This window comes from Apteryx rowi, unplaced genomic scaffold (genome assembly GCF_003343035.1).
Source record: "Apteryx rowi isolate R43461 unplaced genomic scaffold, aptRow1 scaffold_5, whole genome shotgun sequence".
In the NCBI taxonomy this organism is placed as follows: domain Eukaryota; kingdom Metazoa; phylum Chordata; class Aves; order Apterygiformes; family Apterygidae; genus Apteryx; species Apteryx rowi.
The window spans coordinates 2,908,149-2,924,959 of NW_020450760.1; the positions used below are offsets into that span (position 1 = coordinate 2,908,149).

General features: G+C 37.0%; 1 protein-coding gene across 3 annotated transcripts in view; it reads right to left on the minus strand.

Annotated features, from left to right (window-relative positions):
• Positions 1–16,811, minus strand: part of WDR25 (WD repeat domain 25) — a 68,480-nt gene that overhangs the window by 20,930 nt on the left and 30,739 nt on the right. For all 3 annotated transcript variants that reach the window (XM_026079718.1, XM_026079719.1, XM_026079720.1), the window contains one exon: positions 6,710–6,857. In XM_026079718.1, the coding sequence (XP_025935503.1) occupies positions 6,710–6,857 (148 nt within the window). The remainder of the gene's footprint in view (positions 1–6,709; positions 6,858–16,811) is intronic.

Below are 16,811 nucleotides of genomic sequence, written 5' to 3' on the forward strand. Positions count from 1 at the left end.
CTCTGTCTGGCAGAGGCACTTAAAATATGAAATCATTTTAACATTTACCCTCGAACACATCTCCAAAATAAACATCCTCCTCTCTTATTGCAAGGACCTTATATCCAAGAATATAAAAAATAACAACTTGCTGTTACCATCCACCTAATGGAATGTGACCATTAAACTATGTTCAGCATGTTACTTAAAACTGCTGAAAGAATTTTTTTTTTGGCCAGTGACACCTAAATAAACCTTTATTACTAGGAACCTGGTGACCTCACTTCAAAGACACCTGCGCGCACCCAAAAGAAGAAAAAAAACAAAAAAACAATCCACTCTCTTTTCTGAGGTGTCATATAATACCTTGGCAGGAAGGGAATAGGAGAAGAAAGTCACAACTCTCCTGAGATGATTATTATGTATGAGCACGCAAACTTTTACTTGAATGAATACAATTATATTAATGATGATAATGGTGTATTTGTAGGACTACCAAATTAGGATATAAAAAAGAAAAGAGAAAGTCCAGTTCAGGCCATCCTCTTAGAGATGCAAAACGTTTCAATAAGAAAGTCTCAAATAATTTAAAATAAAACAAGTAAAAAAAAACCCCACAGATTTAAGTGGCCATGTTATATATCATCTGAACTTTCCTTCAAACACAACAGCTTAATTTCAGTAGCCTGGCCACAGTATTAAATTCTCCACTGTAAGTCTGAGGAAGTTACAGTTGAAGTCAAGCTGAGTCTATGAACTAAAATATAACTGCAGCATTCAGTAGCTTCAGAAGTGTGCCAGTTTCTTGGAACATTCCTTCTATCATAACATTAAAGAAATGAAAAATGTCTATGATATGCAAATATAATCCCAGTCAATGTTCTGCATATGCTATGGAACTGATTCATTTGTGACTAATGAAGAATCCACTGATGCATAAAACACATTCCAAAAATAAAATAGTTATAAATAAATTTAAAAAATGTAATAACCTTTCCAAAGCAGGCAGAGCATCTCCATTACCTCTGGAAGTAAAAGAAGGTTAAATGTCAAATGTACTTGATCTAAAATTGTTTTAAAAGCACATTTTCTTTGAATAAAATGCTCCAAGCTGTCACAGAATATAGCGCTATCATAAATCTGTAAACAAGAACTATCACTATTAGAAAATGATTGAGAGTACGCAGTGTTAGAGATGACTATAACAGGGGAGCTGTATTTTTATAACGGAAAAAAATGTATATAAGAGCTGTATTTTTATAACGGAAAAAATGTATATAAAATAGGACAATAAAAAACAGTAATCAGCAATCTCTGCAATGTTATATAGAATGGGCGTTTTTGTTGTCTTTTCACTGTATTGGAAATGATACTGCTTGAGCTCATTGGACTAGAATGTAATCTGCTGACTGAAATATGTCTGATAAAAGACGGTATGTGAGCACTTTTTATACTACTTTTTTTTTTTTTTTTTTTTAAGTTTTACAAGTTGTCAAAAAAGGTGACAAAGGTGAAAAAGGACAGGTGATAAAAGATGGAAACAGTAAAAAAGGCAGCCCAGTTGCATTTTTTGGATCTACAGACATTTATGAAATCCCATACACAGTACTGAATTTGCGCCATGCTAACTGTACCCGCAGAAATACTTATATGAATAACTTTCAGTTCCTTAAGCAATTTATGCATATTTTGGATCAGACCCATACTCTGCAGCAAATGCATAACAACAGTTTTCTAAGGAAGCCATATTTGTGTAGAGCTTTAGCTTAACATCTTGATGCTAGGATAATGGATGATATTTAGAAAAAATGAGTTTAAAGAAAGACGACCTGAACAATAGAATATATTCTCAAACTCACTAAACAAGGGCAAGGTAACTCCTTCTACCTCAATTGTTTGAGTTCTTTTCTTTCCATATTCTTCACCACAGCATCACAGAATCATGTAGGTTGGCAGGGGCCTCCAGAGGTCATGTAGTCCACTCCCCTACTCAAAGCAGGTCCGGTTACAGCAGGTTACTCAGGGACCTGTCCACCTGAGTTGTGAATACCTCCAAGTATGGACACTCCAGTCTCTCTGGACAGTCTATTTCAGTGTTTGATCACCCTGAAGCTGAGCCAAAGTTTCCTGTGTTCTAACTTGTGCCTGCCGCCTCTCATCCTTTCACTGTGCATCTCTGAGAAGAGCCTGGCTCTGTCTTCTCTATATACTGGCTACACACTCGCTAACACAGACCAGGATGCAGTTGGCCTTCTTTGCTGCAAGGGCACACTGCTGATTCATATTTAACACTGGGACCCTCATGTGTTTTTCTGCAAAGCTGCTTTCTAGCCAGTTTGGCTCCACCCTGTTCTGTTGCACAGCATTATTCCATCCCAGACGCAGGACTTCACAATTGCCCTTGATGAACTTCAGGAGGTTCCTGTCAGCCCATTTTTCCAGCTTGTAGTATCTTCCATCTCTCAGCTATCCAGAACTTTCATTAAATAAAGAGGACAAGGGGAAGAAGTTTGATTGTATAAAACTGCAGGCTAGGCTTGCATGGATACGTCTTCTCCCTTGGCATCAGGATTTCTCTGCCAACAAATTCAGGTTAGACTGAAAAAACACACCAAACTATTTTTGCTGACTAATGATGAGATTTCAGTGTTTGCTTCTCACAGAATCACAGAATTGCTGAGGTTGGAAGGGACCTCTGGAGATCATCTAGTCCAACCCCCCTGCTCAAGCAGGGTCACCTAGAGCACATTGCACAGGATTGCATCCAGGCGTGTTTTGAATATCTCCAGAGAAGGAGACTCCACCACCTCTCTGGGCAACCTGTTCCAGTGCTCTGTCACCCTCACAGTGAAAAAGTTTTTCCTCATGTTAAGATGGAAGTGTCTGTGTTTCAGTTTGTGCCCATTGCCTCGCGTCCTGTCCCTGGGCACCACTGAAAAGAGTCTGGTCCCATCCTCTCGACACCCTCCCTTCAGATACTTGTACACATTGATAAGATCTCCTCTCAGCCTTCTCTTCTCCAGGCTAAACAGGCCCAGCTCTCTCAGCCTTTCCTCATAAGAGAGATGCTCCAGTCCCCTAATCATCTTTGTAGCCCTTCGCTGGACTTGCTCCAGTAATGCCACATCCCTCTTGTACTGGGGAGCCCAGAACTGGACGCAGTACTCCAGATGTGGCCTCACCAGGGCTGAGTAGAGGGGGAGGATCACCTCCCTCGACCTGCTGGCAACACTCTTCCTGATGCACCCCAGGATACCATTGGCCTTCTTGGCCACAAGGGCACATTGCTGCCTCATGCTTAACTTGGTGTCCACCAGCACTCCCAGGTCCTTCTCGGCAGAGCTGCTTTCCAGCAGGTCAACCCCCAACCTGTACTGGTGCATGGGGTTATTCCTCCCCAGGTGCAGGACCCTGCACTTCCCTTTGTTGAACTTCATGAGGTTCCTCTCCGCCCACCTCTCCAGCCTGTCCAGGTCTCTCTGAATGGCAGCACAGCCCTCTGGGGTATCCGCCACTCCTCCCAGTTTTGTATCGTCAGCAAACTTGCTGAGGGTGCACTCTGTCCCTTCATCCAGGTCATTGATGAAGAAGTTGAACAAGACTGGACCCAGGACTGACCCCTGGGGGACACCGCTAGCTACAGGCCTCCAACTAGACTCTGTGCCACTGATCACAACTCTCTGAGCTCTGCCATTCAGCCAGTTCTCAAACCACCTCACTGTCCACTCATCTAACCCACACTTCCTGAGCTTGTCTATGAGGATGCTATGGAAGACAGTGTCAAAAGCCTTGCTGAAGTCTAGCTTCTGATATCATTCAAATCATAAAGAGTTAAAAAAAAAAAAAAGTCACACAAGACAAGGCAACATCCGAGGAAGAGGGTTACCCACACTTAAGTCCATTCTTCAGAACAAAATTTCATGGAGAATTTATTCTAGCACTCCTTGTAGCAACAAGGCTTACACTTTCCTTTGAAGAATCTTGTAACTAGCTGTCATCAGATGCAGAACAAACAATTAGCTAGACTACAGTTTTGATTTAATAAGGCAGCAGCTATGTTCCTAACAGAAAAACAACTCAAAACAACAAAAAAGAACTGAACAGTTAAACAATGCTGCATGTACTAAGCTGTATTTGCAACCATTCTGAAACTTTTAAAAGTAATTTTCTTCATACTATTAGGTTTATTTTGGCAGAGGAGATGTAACAATTGCTACAACACAGATATAACATAAGAACTACACTGAAAACAAGGATGAGAAAGATTAGAGTTCAGTAAACATGACTAGAAAAAATTTTGAAACAGAATAAGAGCAAGAGACAAGAGCGTAGAGCCAAAGTACTCACTGAAGACAGTATTATTGTTTATAAAATCCCATCGGCATATGCACTTACTGCGTTTAAACACAGTGGTAGTTATTTCAGTCTAGCAATGAAAAGTAGTTAAGGCCAAAGCCCCAAAAAAGTCTCCTTTGTGAAGGAACAGTTCTAACATCTATCTGAAGTTAATCAAAGAAGAAATAATCTCAGCACTGATGAAGAGTGAGAAGGAACGAATGATTCTGTGAACTAATGTAAATCAAAATCTTATAGCCGCCTTAGTGTTTTTCAAATGGAAATGAGGCTTTTTATATCAGCTTGATTTGGATTCCAGAAGCAAACTGCTTGCCTTGTTTCTCTGAAAGAATTGAATGAGTTGTGTGAAACACAGAGCAACTTTACAACAGGGGAAAAAAAAGTAGAAACTGAGCTGAAAGTGTATGAAATTAGAATAAAATTTCTATCATTCATATCACATTTTTCCAAATAAGGTTTGTAACACTGAAAGTCTGGTCCAAATATCAACATTACAACCACAATTCACAGGAGCTCCAAGAAATCCTCTGCCCTTGAAATAGGGCAATAATGAATATCTAGTACTCTCAAGAATTGTTAAGTATTCATTTTGCCCTTACACATACAGTTTATGTAAGTAGTTAGGAATACTAGATAACTCAAAAGTCAGACTTGGTAAACATTATTTATTTATTTATTATTTTTATTTATTTATTTATTTATTTACAGATACTGTTGCCTGTGTCTGAAACACTAGACTAGCAAATGAAACACTAAAGGTAATCTAATCCAAAAGACTATTCCATTACTGGATAGTTAACTCAAAAATATTTTCAAAATTAAAATATATGAATGGAATTCTATATCTTTGGAATTTGTTCTAGAATTTTATAAAATGAGATTTTCCCTACAGACACTGATAATCTATTCAAACAACTTGGGCACAAAAAATGTATTCTACTGTTATAAATCCCACTAACGATAATAACTATTCTGTTTATAATTTGTGAGCACTGCACTCAAAATTAAATTCATTTGCATTAGTAAGATCTTTTTTTATATGAAAATATAAATGAGAAGATTGCTGCAGTGAGACTGAAAATAAAAGACAAAGTCTATAAAATTAATGTCTTGCTATAGTAACCTCACATGGTACTACTATTCCAGATACCTAAAGCTTTTTTCATTGTTATAAAGCTGGAATATTCCAAAACCATCAATATTCCATAACTTAATATTTGATATTAATAATTAATATTATTCCATAATAATATTCCATAAAACACATGCCACGTGTTTTACATTCTCTAATTATAATAGCTCCCTTGCAGCCATCTTTGATTTTAAAGTCCTATGGAATGACAAACATTGAAGAAAAAAATCAATTCCTAAAACATGAAAAAGGACTTGTTTTTGGTACAAACAACGTTCACAAGTTTCCTTTGACGCTTTCCCATTTAATTTGATGAGGCTCTCCAGATACTTACATATAACAGTTCTCTATTTTACAGAATAGAAAACACTCCTAGACAAAAAAATACTTGTAGTTTTTGTAAGGAATTCTTTCATAGTTTTTTTACATACAAAACTGCACATTTAAAAATTTAAAAATAAATTAAGTACAAAAGATAAGATTGTATCTCTTCAGTTGACAATTTTAGGCCTTATCCTGCATTTATACACACACAGACGTGACCTATTACATACAACCCCAATGAATGCCACTGTATCAATGCTGATAACATACGTAAAAGATAGGAGAAATATAGCTGATAGAATCACTTTGGTTTGTTAAGGAGACATGAGAAAATACAGCACCTAGGAAATTACTTGTTAAGGGCGCAACAATCAAATTCCAAATCAAATCCAAGACTGCATTAAAACAACACAGATTCAGCCTCAAGATTTCATGTCAAAATTTAAGCTTCTATACTCCTAATTAATCTCCTATTCAGCAAAAGAAATTCACTTATATGTACAAACTTAAAACCTAATGAATGGATAAGGTACAAGTCTATGCTTAAACTAATCTTATGTATAAGTGTTATTGAAGTCAACCTTAAGAGGCTCTTCAAACACCTTAATGAATGTTCACGATAGTGTCGGGCAAATAAAAAATATGCAAGATTTTGTTTCAGACTGTTCATTTGTGCAACGTCAGACAATCACATGTGATAATGAAGGTAAAGATATTCTGTACTTTTTCAATACCTTAAACTATTCTAAATTGCCATGTTATTTTTTAGTGAGGACATATTTCAGGAATTCTGACTTTGAGCTGTGGAGAATTTATCTTTATTTTCAGAAGAAAGAATAAGGTTAACAAGCTCCAAAGTTAGCTGTACTCAAAAAACATAACAAATAGGGCCAAAATGTACCCATATATGATGTTTACCTGTTTCAACATCTGTTAAATGAAGCATGGAATCAAAGCCCCCACTGAGAATTCTTCTTCCACAAGATGACCACTGGGCAGCTCGAACAGCACAGTAGTGACAGGAATATGTTTTTAGACAGCAGCCTGCATCTACAGCATCCCACACCTTAAAAAAAAAAGGATAAGAATAATTTTAATCAAAAAGAATCACATTATTTGTTTCCAATCTACTGAAAAATAATTACAGCAAATGGTTTTAGTTGAGATAACTTTGCATTCCAAATTCATATCCGCTAAGCTGTAAATATTTGTTTGGAATAGTTGCATGGTCCATTGGAATAAAGGTATTTTATTAATGAGGTAGAAATCAGTAGTAATATATCTTCATATCACTTGTATTGTTTCTTGAAATGTCTAAATTGTTCTCAGTAGCAATTCATGTTATATTTTCCCATTTATATTTCCCTCCTATCTCTGCGTATGGATATACCTGAATACACTTTCTCATTAACACTTCTTTCTTCCAAAATATTTGCCTCTATCAGATTTTGCTTTCCAAAGAATAAAAGGAAGCCTAGGAGGCTGCGGCTTTAAGATCTGACCATTTACAGGCTATTATCAGGCTTTGAGATCTGTCTATAGAGAGGATATTATCATATTTTTCACACTTGCAGTTTAAAATTTTAAGTACCATTTTAAAACTCCTTAACTTCACTGAGGACGCAGGTAAGAGTATCATCATGCAGCTACAGGGGGAATTCTAAGGACTGGCTTAAGTCCTCTGACTTTTTAGCTTCTTTTGGATAGAGTGATACTGAGTGCTTCTGAAAAGCTCATTCTACTGATTATCTAAAATTTTTAAGAAAGATAAGGAGATAAGAATATAAGAACTAGTGTTTTCAGAACACAAATAGTCCAAATAGTTCATTATTTTAAAGAGAGAAAGGCAATTGTTTTCAAAATCACCATTTAGAAAATGGAAAAAAATAGTTTTAATTGCAATTTCAGTTACCAAATCTGGTTCACAATAATCAAAAGCACATTCTGTCGCAGTGCTCCTTTAGTCACAGCTTTAAGACAAAATTAAAATTTAAGCAACAAATGACCCACAGAAATTACCTCACAGAAGTGAGCATAGTGGATCTAAGCTATCAAAACTATTTCCCCTATTAATATTCTGCTTCAATAGAAGCTAATTATAAAATATCTTATGATTGTATAATACACTATTACATCTGTTAACTGAGCTTGCCTAATAAAATTTATACTAAATACTCCGATCATACTTGTAAACCCCAGTTTTTTTATTGCTAATATCAGCAGTACAAGTCAGGCAACAGTTTAATGATGTTTCATGACAGTTTGACTGCATTTCCAGTCAAACTAAAAACTTAGGCAGTTCATTTCTTTAAAGTCACCACTGCATTTCTAAACCTTAGTGATTAGTCACCACCATTTTCATCCTGCAAAGATGTGCTTTTCAAACAACACTGCTTATGAGCTTGGAAGCTTTTCTGAGTTTTCTCTGTTCTAATCAGCAACTAAATTCTAAGACTATTGCTTATATAATGCCTGCAGTAGGCTAGGTAATTTACAGAACCCCAAAAAATAGATTTATTTATTTTTAAATGAGACCAAATTCAGCCTTCACTTATGCCTATGCAACAGCACTGAAGTCAGTGTTAATATACAATTGACTACATGTCTGTACATTTTAAAAGACATTAAAAACAAGAGTAATTCAATCAATTAGAAAACCTAAGTGTTTGCTTTCTTGTCGCAACAGCACAATCCATAATGCAAGAGAAGGTGGAGAGAAAAAACACCCAAGCCTTCTAGTGATGGGTTTTATCCTCAATTAGATTTTTTTCTTGCTGGACAAGAAGGACTTGCTGACATCATCATTAGTAGAATAGCCCACACTCAGAAGGCAACATTCATTATAGAAAATTATTTCAAGGTATCTAAAGCAGATTGTAGTTCTGCAATGCTAAGCAACCAATTATTGTTAATTACTTGAATAGCTAGTTAACACTGTAACCATGATGGCTATATCCTAAGTATTCCACCCTAACCACAAGAAAAGAAATCAGGAAAAATTAATATTAAAGTGCCTTTGAAAATAAGTTTCTCAGCTTTAATGAGTTTTAATGATCATTTCAAGCTTCACAGTATTAAAAAAGGGTTAATTGTGTCTTGGAGGGCTTTTAATATGAGGAAGTTAATGAATGAATCAAGATGAAAGGAAAAACAGGTGGTACCTGCTTCAGATATTTTTTTCTGTCATGTTTTAGTGATTAAGTATGAAAACCCAATTTTCACATGAAGGATAAAGTAAAGCAAGTTCAACAGTGCTGCTTAGTTCCACCTTGATTAAAAATAGCTGCATAAGTGGAAAAGAGTGCATGCCTAATGCTGTATATTTTCCTCCATTTTGTGAGGAGGAACAAATGATTTACTCATAACGATGAGACAACCAACTAAGCATACAGGAAAATTTATTAAATACCACACATCTCTACTGTTACACTTTCCATCGGCTCTTTTCACTCAGGCAATGGCTGCACTGGAACGCCTTCGAGAATTAGGGCAGTGTTGCAGGCAAAATAGCCTCAACTCAGGAAATCTCACTTAATTAAAAGTTTATGTTAATTGACAATAAATTAAATTACTGATTCAGGTGTTGAGAGAAAAAAAAGAGAGAGAGAGAAGAAAAGAAGAAAATCCCGACAATTAAACAAACACTTAGGGAAACCTTTCCCCAGGCTCAACTTCAGGCAAACACCTCTCCTCCCCCCTCCTAGCCTGTTTCCCTCATTTTTGCTGCACATTACACTCACACCCTCCTAATCCCTTCGGTGAGATGATGGGTGGCACAGGAGGTTGGGGTCACTGCCTCGGGGTTTCTTCCTGCTGCTCCTGGCTTCCTACTCTTGTCCTCCACTGCCTCCTTCCTTCTTACTGCTCCTCTGCTCTGGCATGGGTCCTCCACAGGCTGTGGTCCCTCAGGGCTGTCCCTGCCCCAGCACAGGTGACCCATGGGCTGTGGTCCCTCAGGGCTAGTCCTGCCCCAGTGCACATCACCCACAGGCTGTGGTGTCTCAGAGGCAGACCTTCTCTGGTATGGTGCATCTCCTTCCAAGACAGCACCTCCACCCATGTCTCCAGTGCTCCCCTTCCATGTGTCTCCTCCCTGTTCTCCAAATGCATCTCTCCAGGTATCTCACATATCTCCTTTTGTGTGCCCTCCTGTCTCCTCTCATGTATCTCCTTCCATGCCCCCTTTTTACCTCCTGCCCCTAGCAGCTGCCACTCTCTTAAATGTTTGAGCAGAGGTGCCAGGTGCTCCTCGGACTGGCTGAGGTTTTGGCATGCACTGGGTTGTTTTTCACCTGTTTCAGAGCCAACTGGAACCAGCTGTGACAAGCCCAAGGCTGTTCATGACTTCCTGCCACCCAGGACACCCCCGCAGCTCCTGCTACCAAACCCAACAATTTATGCCCAATACAAACAGTCTGCTCAGAACAGAGGAGTTTGGACACACTTGCATCTCAAGAGATGGTTCAATGCAGATTCACTGGAGCCCACAAATGTGCTTTTAAATAATGCTGATAGGTTCTCCTTCTGCTGTGGCTTCACAGCTTAATGCAAGGAGAACTCGCACAAGACAGCAGCAGAGCACATCAAACCCTGCATTGCTGCATAGTGACAATGCTCTGCAAGGTTCATCCAGGGGCATTCAACCCCAGCTGCAGTTCCCTGTGAGCTGTCTGGGATTTTCCTTCAAGCCTCTGATCTGGTGACTTTAGCTCAGTGCAGCTTTGCTGTGTTACTGTGCACCCTGCTATATAGAGGATATGGTGCAAAGCATTCCCAGAAAAAAAGTTTTAAATTTCAATATTCATCTTCCACAGGAAAAGGGAAGCTTTACCTGCTGTTGCAAGAAGTGGTGTTTGATATTTACAGTTAGCTCCTCTGCAGTCGCTTAGAGAGATATAGGCATGCCTGTAAAAGGTCATGTAAAGTTAAGCAACAAATACCAAGAAACAAAAATGGGTGTACAGAACTGAAAACAAGACAGCTAAAGAACAAGCTATGCACTTTCCACACAAATAATAAATTACGAGGAAGTGGGAACTATGAAGGCACCAAGGTAAAAGAATGTGTCTTTCTCAAGCTACAAACACTGTTCTGTGCCTACAAGCGATAGAGCCTGTTAACTGTCTACGCCTACAAATGGACAATCTATTGTATTTCATTACCCAGGAAAGATACTTCACATCCTAAAGGGTCACCACAAAGAAGCCATCAAGTCTGCATTCTCAGAGCATCTCTCAAGTAGTTCTCAGCTTGTGTGGTATAATGGTATTTCTACTGCTTTATCATAATAAGGGAAAACCACGGCTGGAGGGAGAGTTCGAGAGAGTTGTGGAATAACTTATGTGGAAATTATTTTTTCTAGTCTTTTTTTGCTTTGCTTTTTTCATATACTGGCTCAAAATAGGATTGAACAGTAAGCCTAGAATGAAGTTCTGAAAGACTACATGGAACTAGCAGAGCTGATGAAGTACTCCATTTCCCCAAAGAGCATCCAACATGATGCCTATACCTGGAAGTACGTTCTCCAAATTACTCAGGTTAAAAAAATTAGCAGACAGTAATCAACTGGTTTAGCAGCAACGGCAACTCTGCAAGGTATATGGAATTAGGTTATAACATAGGCAGTGGAGTTATGTGCCAGAAGAAAATTTTTACAGGGCCATTACAAGATAATGGTAAAAAGTTCCCTAGGAATTAAAGCCATTAAAATCTTCTCATTCCAATTCAATGATTGTTGTTGATCATTCCTTCCCTACCAAACAAGAACATGAATTAAAGAAGAAACAAATGTAAACACACGTACCAGTGTGCACATGTTTCTCTCAAAGACGAAGGGAGAACAAGAAAAAGTTTGTATGTTATTAATAACTTTCTGTCCTGCTGAAAGGTCCTGTGATACTACAGTGGCTAGCATAGCGCAAGATCTTACAAATTATAGAATTGACAGGAGACATGGAAGCAGACGAATGAGCAGAATTTGCAAACAACACAAAGTGAGATAGATCTTCAGAGTTCATTTTCTCCAGAAGATCCCAAATTCATTCTTCCTGAATGGCATCTAAATATGAGCCCAGGAAAAGGATTTTGTATCCAAGAACAGCCTGAGGCTGAAACCAAAGGCTGTAACGCTATAATTTAAAATGTCACTATTATAACAAATACAGCTTTAACCTCAAAGTAAGATCTTTTTTAATGATATCAACATCTTAGAATTATTTAGAAAGTTGTATTTTAAATACTAAAGGCTGCTGAGCTCCAAGAATACCTAGTAATATAAACCTTTAAAACAGACTCTCATCTCCTACATGGAGTAAGGGCTTACATATTAAGTATGCAAAAAATTGCTTGGGCAGGAGAAACAGTTCATTAAACATATACAGTCTGATATATACACCTTCCTTAGCAGGCATACCAAGTATTATAGGACTAGTTAGATGCTATCATGCATCTGTCTAGAGGATAGACAGACTTTATATTCAATTAATTTTAACCAAGAGAAACTGTTTTCAGTATTGTTGCATGCCTTAAACTCAGTCCTTACAAACAGTGTTATTACTAGGTGAAATCTTAAATTCTCATTAAATATGAGGTTGCTCTTATCTTGTGATGTCAGATGGGATTTTAATAGGCAAGCTAAAATGGTAAAAGCACACATTTTGGCCTGCTCCTCTGAAAATACTGCTTTTTGCCACATATTCAAGTCCTGTTTTCTATGATACATGAATGAGGATAGACTAGTTACTGTTTGTATAATCCTCCTACACCTACAGTTGTAAATTAATGAATTCTTCAATATTTTGCAGAAATAAACAGCCAAGACTTAAAAGATTTGAAACTAGCTGTCATTTGCAAACAAGATTTTCTTCATTGTGTTTCAGTATTGAGGTATCATGAACAATAATTGCATTTTTTTTTCCGATTTTATTAAAATTGGCTTTAATGTGACAAGCTGGTTCACATTTCATTATTAGTTCCTATCATTGCAGACTTTACTATGGATAACATTGTCTTTCTATTTCTCTTCCAATGACTGCTTTCGTTTCCTGTTATATCATAGAAAGTATGGTGCATTACACAGTTATCTATAGGACTAATAGAAGGGGCCAAAATGGCAGGTGCAAACAGCCAAGTGACAAAATTATAGTAGAGATCTCTCTAATAAAGTGACCTTTTCTGCCTTCTCCTAGGCATGTTCTAATTCCATGTCTCTTTCGTGTTCTTGACAATATTTGGAAATAGAGGTCTTTCAGAAGTTCCTTACTTTCTATATAGTTTAGGAACATGGTCGAAATACTGCAACCAGCATATTAGGTAATAAAACCAGAACTCCTCACCGTCAACATCAAAAGTTCACAAATGATATAAGCAACTAAACAACATAACAGAAGAGATCTATTATAGATGATATACTTCCAGATCCCATTTTCTGACTGAAAGCTTTCAGAAAAACAGTCCCTGAAAATAAAGTACTTTGGGCAGGGGAAGATGATAAAAAGTTCCCTTGGTAAGTCTCAAAAGAAAGCAGGGAGAGGGCTAGCATTTGGTGTTCAGGTAAAGAGCAGCCACAAAAGAACACTCAGGAGTCTCCCATGTAGTATCAGCCAGCTCACAGGACACGGAATAAAGGCTTTTATCTTATTGATCATCCAAACTAGGGATTAATTCCTAGAAAAAAGTTCATGGCATTACAAATAGATTAATAAAGGTTAATGTGAAAACTAGTCTACCATATGAAGACTGATAAATTGGGAACTGAACATGTCGTTCTACAGTTATCTGTAATATGCTTGCCTCCAAGCAAATCACATGGCAGAAAAGAAAATATAGTAGCCATATTTCTAGAAAGGGGTCTCTATTCAGATGGTCATTAATTGCACAGTGAACCTAAGAACAATGATTCAGATGTGCTAAATTAGAAGTTGGAAGCAAGCATCAGGAATCAAGTTGTACACATCGTGAATTCACAAGCATAAAGGAATTACAGCAGAGCTCATCGAGAATACAAAACAAGGAAATTTTTATGGAGCATGTATAACAAATTGAAAGCTATTTTTAATGGATTGATTCAAGTTAATTTCAACAGAACATTCATACTAAAACAGAACAGATCTTGAATGGATACATTCATAGATATAACATAAATTGCTACAGAAACTAGAGGAAAATTTAGAATGCTTCATTTTTGTTTCAATTAGTGGCTTCATAACATAGTGAGCTAAATATTAAAATCTGACTTCTAAAACTGTAATTGCTGAATAGATGAAACATTCTACATGAAACCAGAAGAAAGTACAACATGGATCATTATCTTTGCACTGTCTAAACATGTAGTTTAACTGTGTAAAAGCTAAGAGCTAAAGCCTGACTTAGTGTGTAACCTGTAATTGTATGCCAGTAAGTTTATTAACACTTAAGTAGGATGCAAATAGATTTTCAGATTGTTATGCAGAATATGACTTTTGACATTTTGGACATATCAGTTCAATGTGCAAACCAAGTGTCCCAATAAAGAGCTTTTCAGCAGAATTCTGTAAAGCTCACTAGAAATAGCTAGAACACTTTCAAATGTGTTGGAACATCTGCTCCAGTAACGTTTAAAAACGTGCTAGGGAACATATTTTAAATGACACCTATTTTCTTAATCTAGACATAGTGCAAGAAGTGCATATCAACACTATCATTTGAACAAGCACTTACAGATTTCCAGTGGCTTCCTTTTTGCAGTAGATGCAATCCAAAAGAATCGATTATCTTATCGGTCACTAGTCCTATGCATTGGAACAGTAAAAAGAGCCAGCTTTGTTCTTCCTTTCATATTTAAGAGTTTGTATTTTGATAGTTTGTTACAAGAACATGGCCCTCACTACTATGGAATAAATTTAATTAGCTGAGACAGCTAGCATAAGGTCTCACTTCATTTTTCATCAAAAAGTTTAATACTAAATGTTTAAAACACATTTATCAAACCAATGAGGTGAAAAATCTTCTCTTTACAAGAAAAGAGAATAGTACATTGATATTAAGATAGCTCTTATTTTGTAGGGTGTTTTATTCATGCAGAAGCATTTCAAAAGTTGTTGCACTAGTAGACTACCTGCTAACTTGGTTAGCAGTACTATTAGAAGCTGGTCAGTAGCATGAAAACTGATTTGCAAACAATAAAGCCATGGCTATAAAGACATGTCAACAATCTTTAATACTGATAAATTCAGCAAAGGCTGGGTTTAAGTACAAGCAATAAATTTAATTTCAGGAGACAGGGAAAAGAGCTTTATGACTGCTATGGTTATCAGTGCATTAACATCATCCAGTGTTAAAGGAAAGCTTCCACAATGCTGTCTCTCCAGAACTATCTCACACTTAAAAATAACAATTTTATTTGGAAAAGATCACACAAAATAAGAATCCTAAAGCAGGGCTAGCATATATATATATTGATGTTTTTTTCTTTGCTTCAAATCTAGTATTTTTAGTTCTGTAAAACTAGCTTTCCTGTTTTGAACTTGAGATAAGAATAGAATTCATTTTTAGAGTATTTAAACTGTTACACTGCCAGTGCCAATAATATAAAGCCATAATATATATTTTTAATACACTTTTACCAGCGATTCAATGATAACTTCAAATAAACACAGTGATATATTTAAAGACTTCCAGAAAGTATCCAGTCAGCCCAGCAACTGCCAGATTGCTTCCTGAAGCTCCGGCTAGCCTAATCTTCAGGGCCTCACTGACGTGATTACAGCTCCCAAGCAGCCCAGCAGAGACATATGGAAAGAAACAATGCGGAAATGAATCTGGAGCCTTAGCATTAGCTCCTAAGAGACTAGAAAGAAACAACCAGAAAGAGGCAGAAGAATTCGTCATGGGTGAAGTTAAATCTTACTGAAGCTGGTGAGTGAATCACAACTGCCTTTCATTTGGGTTAAATTAAAGGAATAAAGGAACCAATCCAAAACATAAGCACTCATCACTACCTAGTTCAGAACTGAACTACCTGGAAGAACAGGGTCACTGTTTTTAATTAATAGCAATGTACACGAATGAAAGTCCTATGGAAAGACCTCCAAGATTGAATGTTTCTCAGTCACAGAAGCACGGATACAGTAACATTAAGTAAAAGCCGAGGGTAAGTTGGGTCAAGGAATTGGTTGAAAGTGATCTGTTGGCAACCCTTCTGCATTTGGCAAAATACATTCTGTACGGTCTAGGAAAATGAATAAAAACAAAACAAATAGACCCTATTTCTCTCTTTGATCCACAAAATGTTCATCAATTTATCTTTTGAACTGCATCAGTTTACAATATTTTGAGTAACTGTTGAAGTTGAAAGACTAATAGTTTAAGTAATGGAGAAAGACCAAAGAGGAATAAGAAAAGGAGATGTGAAAGAAAACATACACAGAAAATAAAAAGAACATTAAAAAAAGAAAAGGGAAGAAAAAAGGAATATCTATACCCAGAATGGAACAAGGTGATAAAAAAGCTCAGGTGTCCAGTTCATAGACTTATTTGCATCTTTTAAGAACTATTAGAAACACTTTTAAAGAAGCCACCATCGTTATTTATGAAGAGTTATGAAAACACATGCTAATAGCTGCAGCTAATAAACTCCTGTCTCTCAAAACAAGAGCAAAAAAATGGAAGAGTCAAGATGAATGAAAACAGTGCTTTCATACAATATGCAATTCAGTTGTGGAGACTACCATGACAGGAATTCAAACACACCAAGAACTTTATAAAATGCTTAAACTTTGGACAATCATATGCATATCAAGAATGCCTAGATTATCATATTCAAGTGCAAAACCGTGTAAAAGAACTGAAATATACGTCATTGCTCTAGCCACGCTATTACAAAAATAATAAGAAAATCAGGATAGAACCACCTTGCAGCCCAGAGAAAACTATTAAACACAACAAACCAGATGCAGCTTTCAGCCAAGAAAGTCATGGCTATAACATTATTTTTTTCATCCCACGTTTCATTTCTTCGTCTGCCACAAGATCACATTGGTTC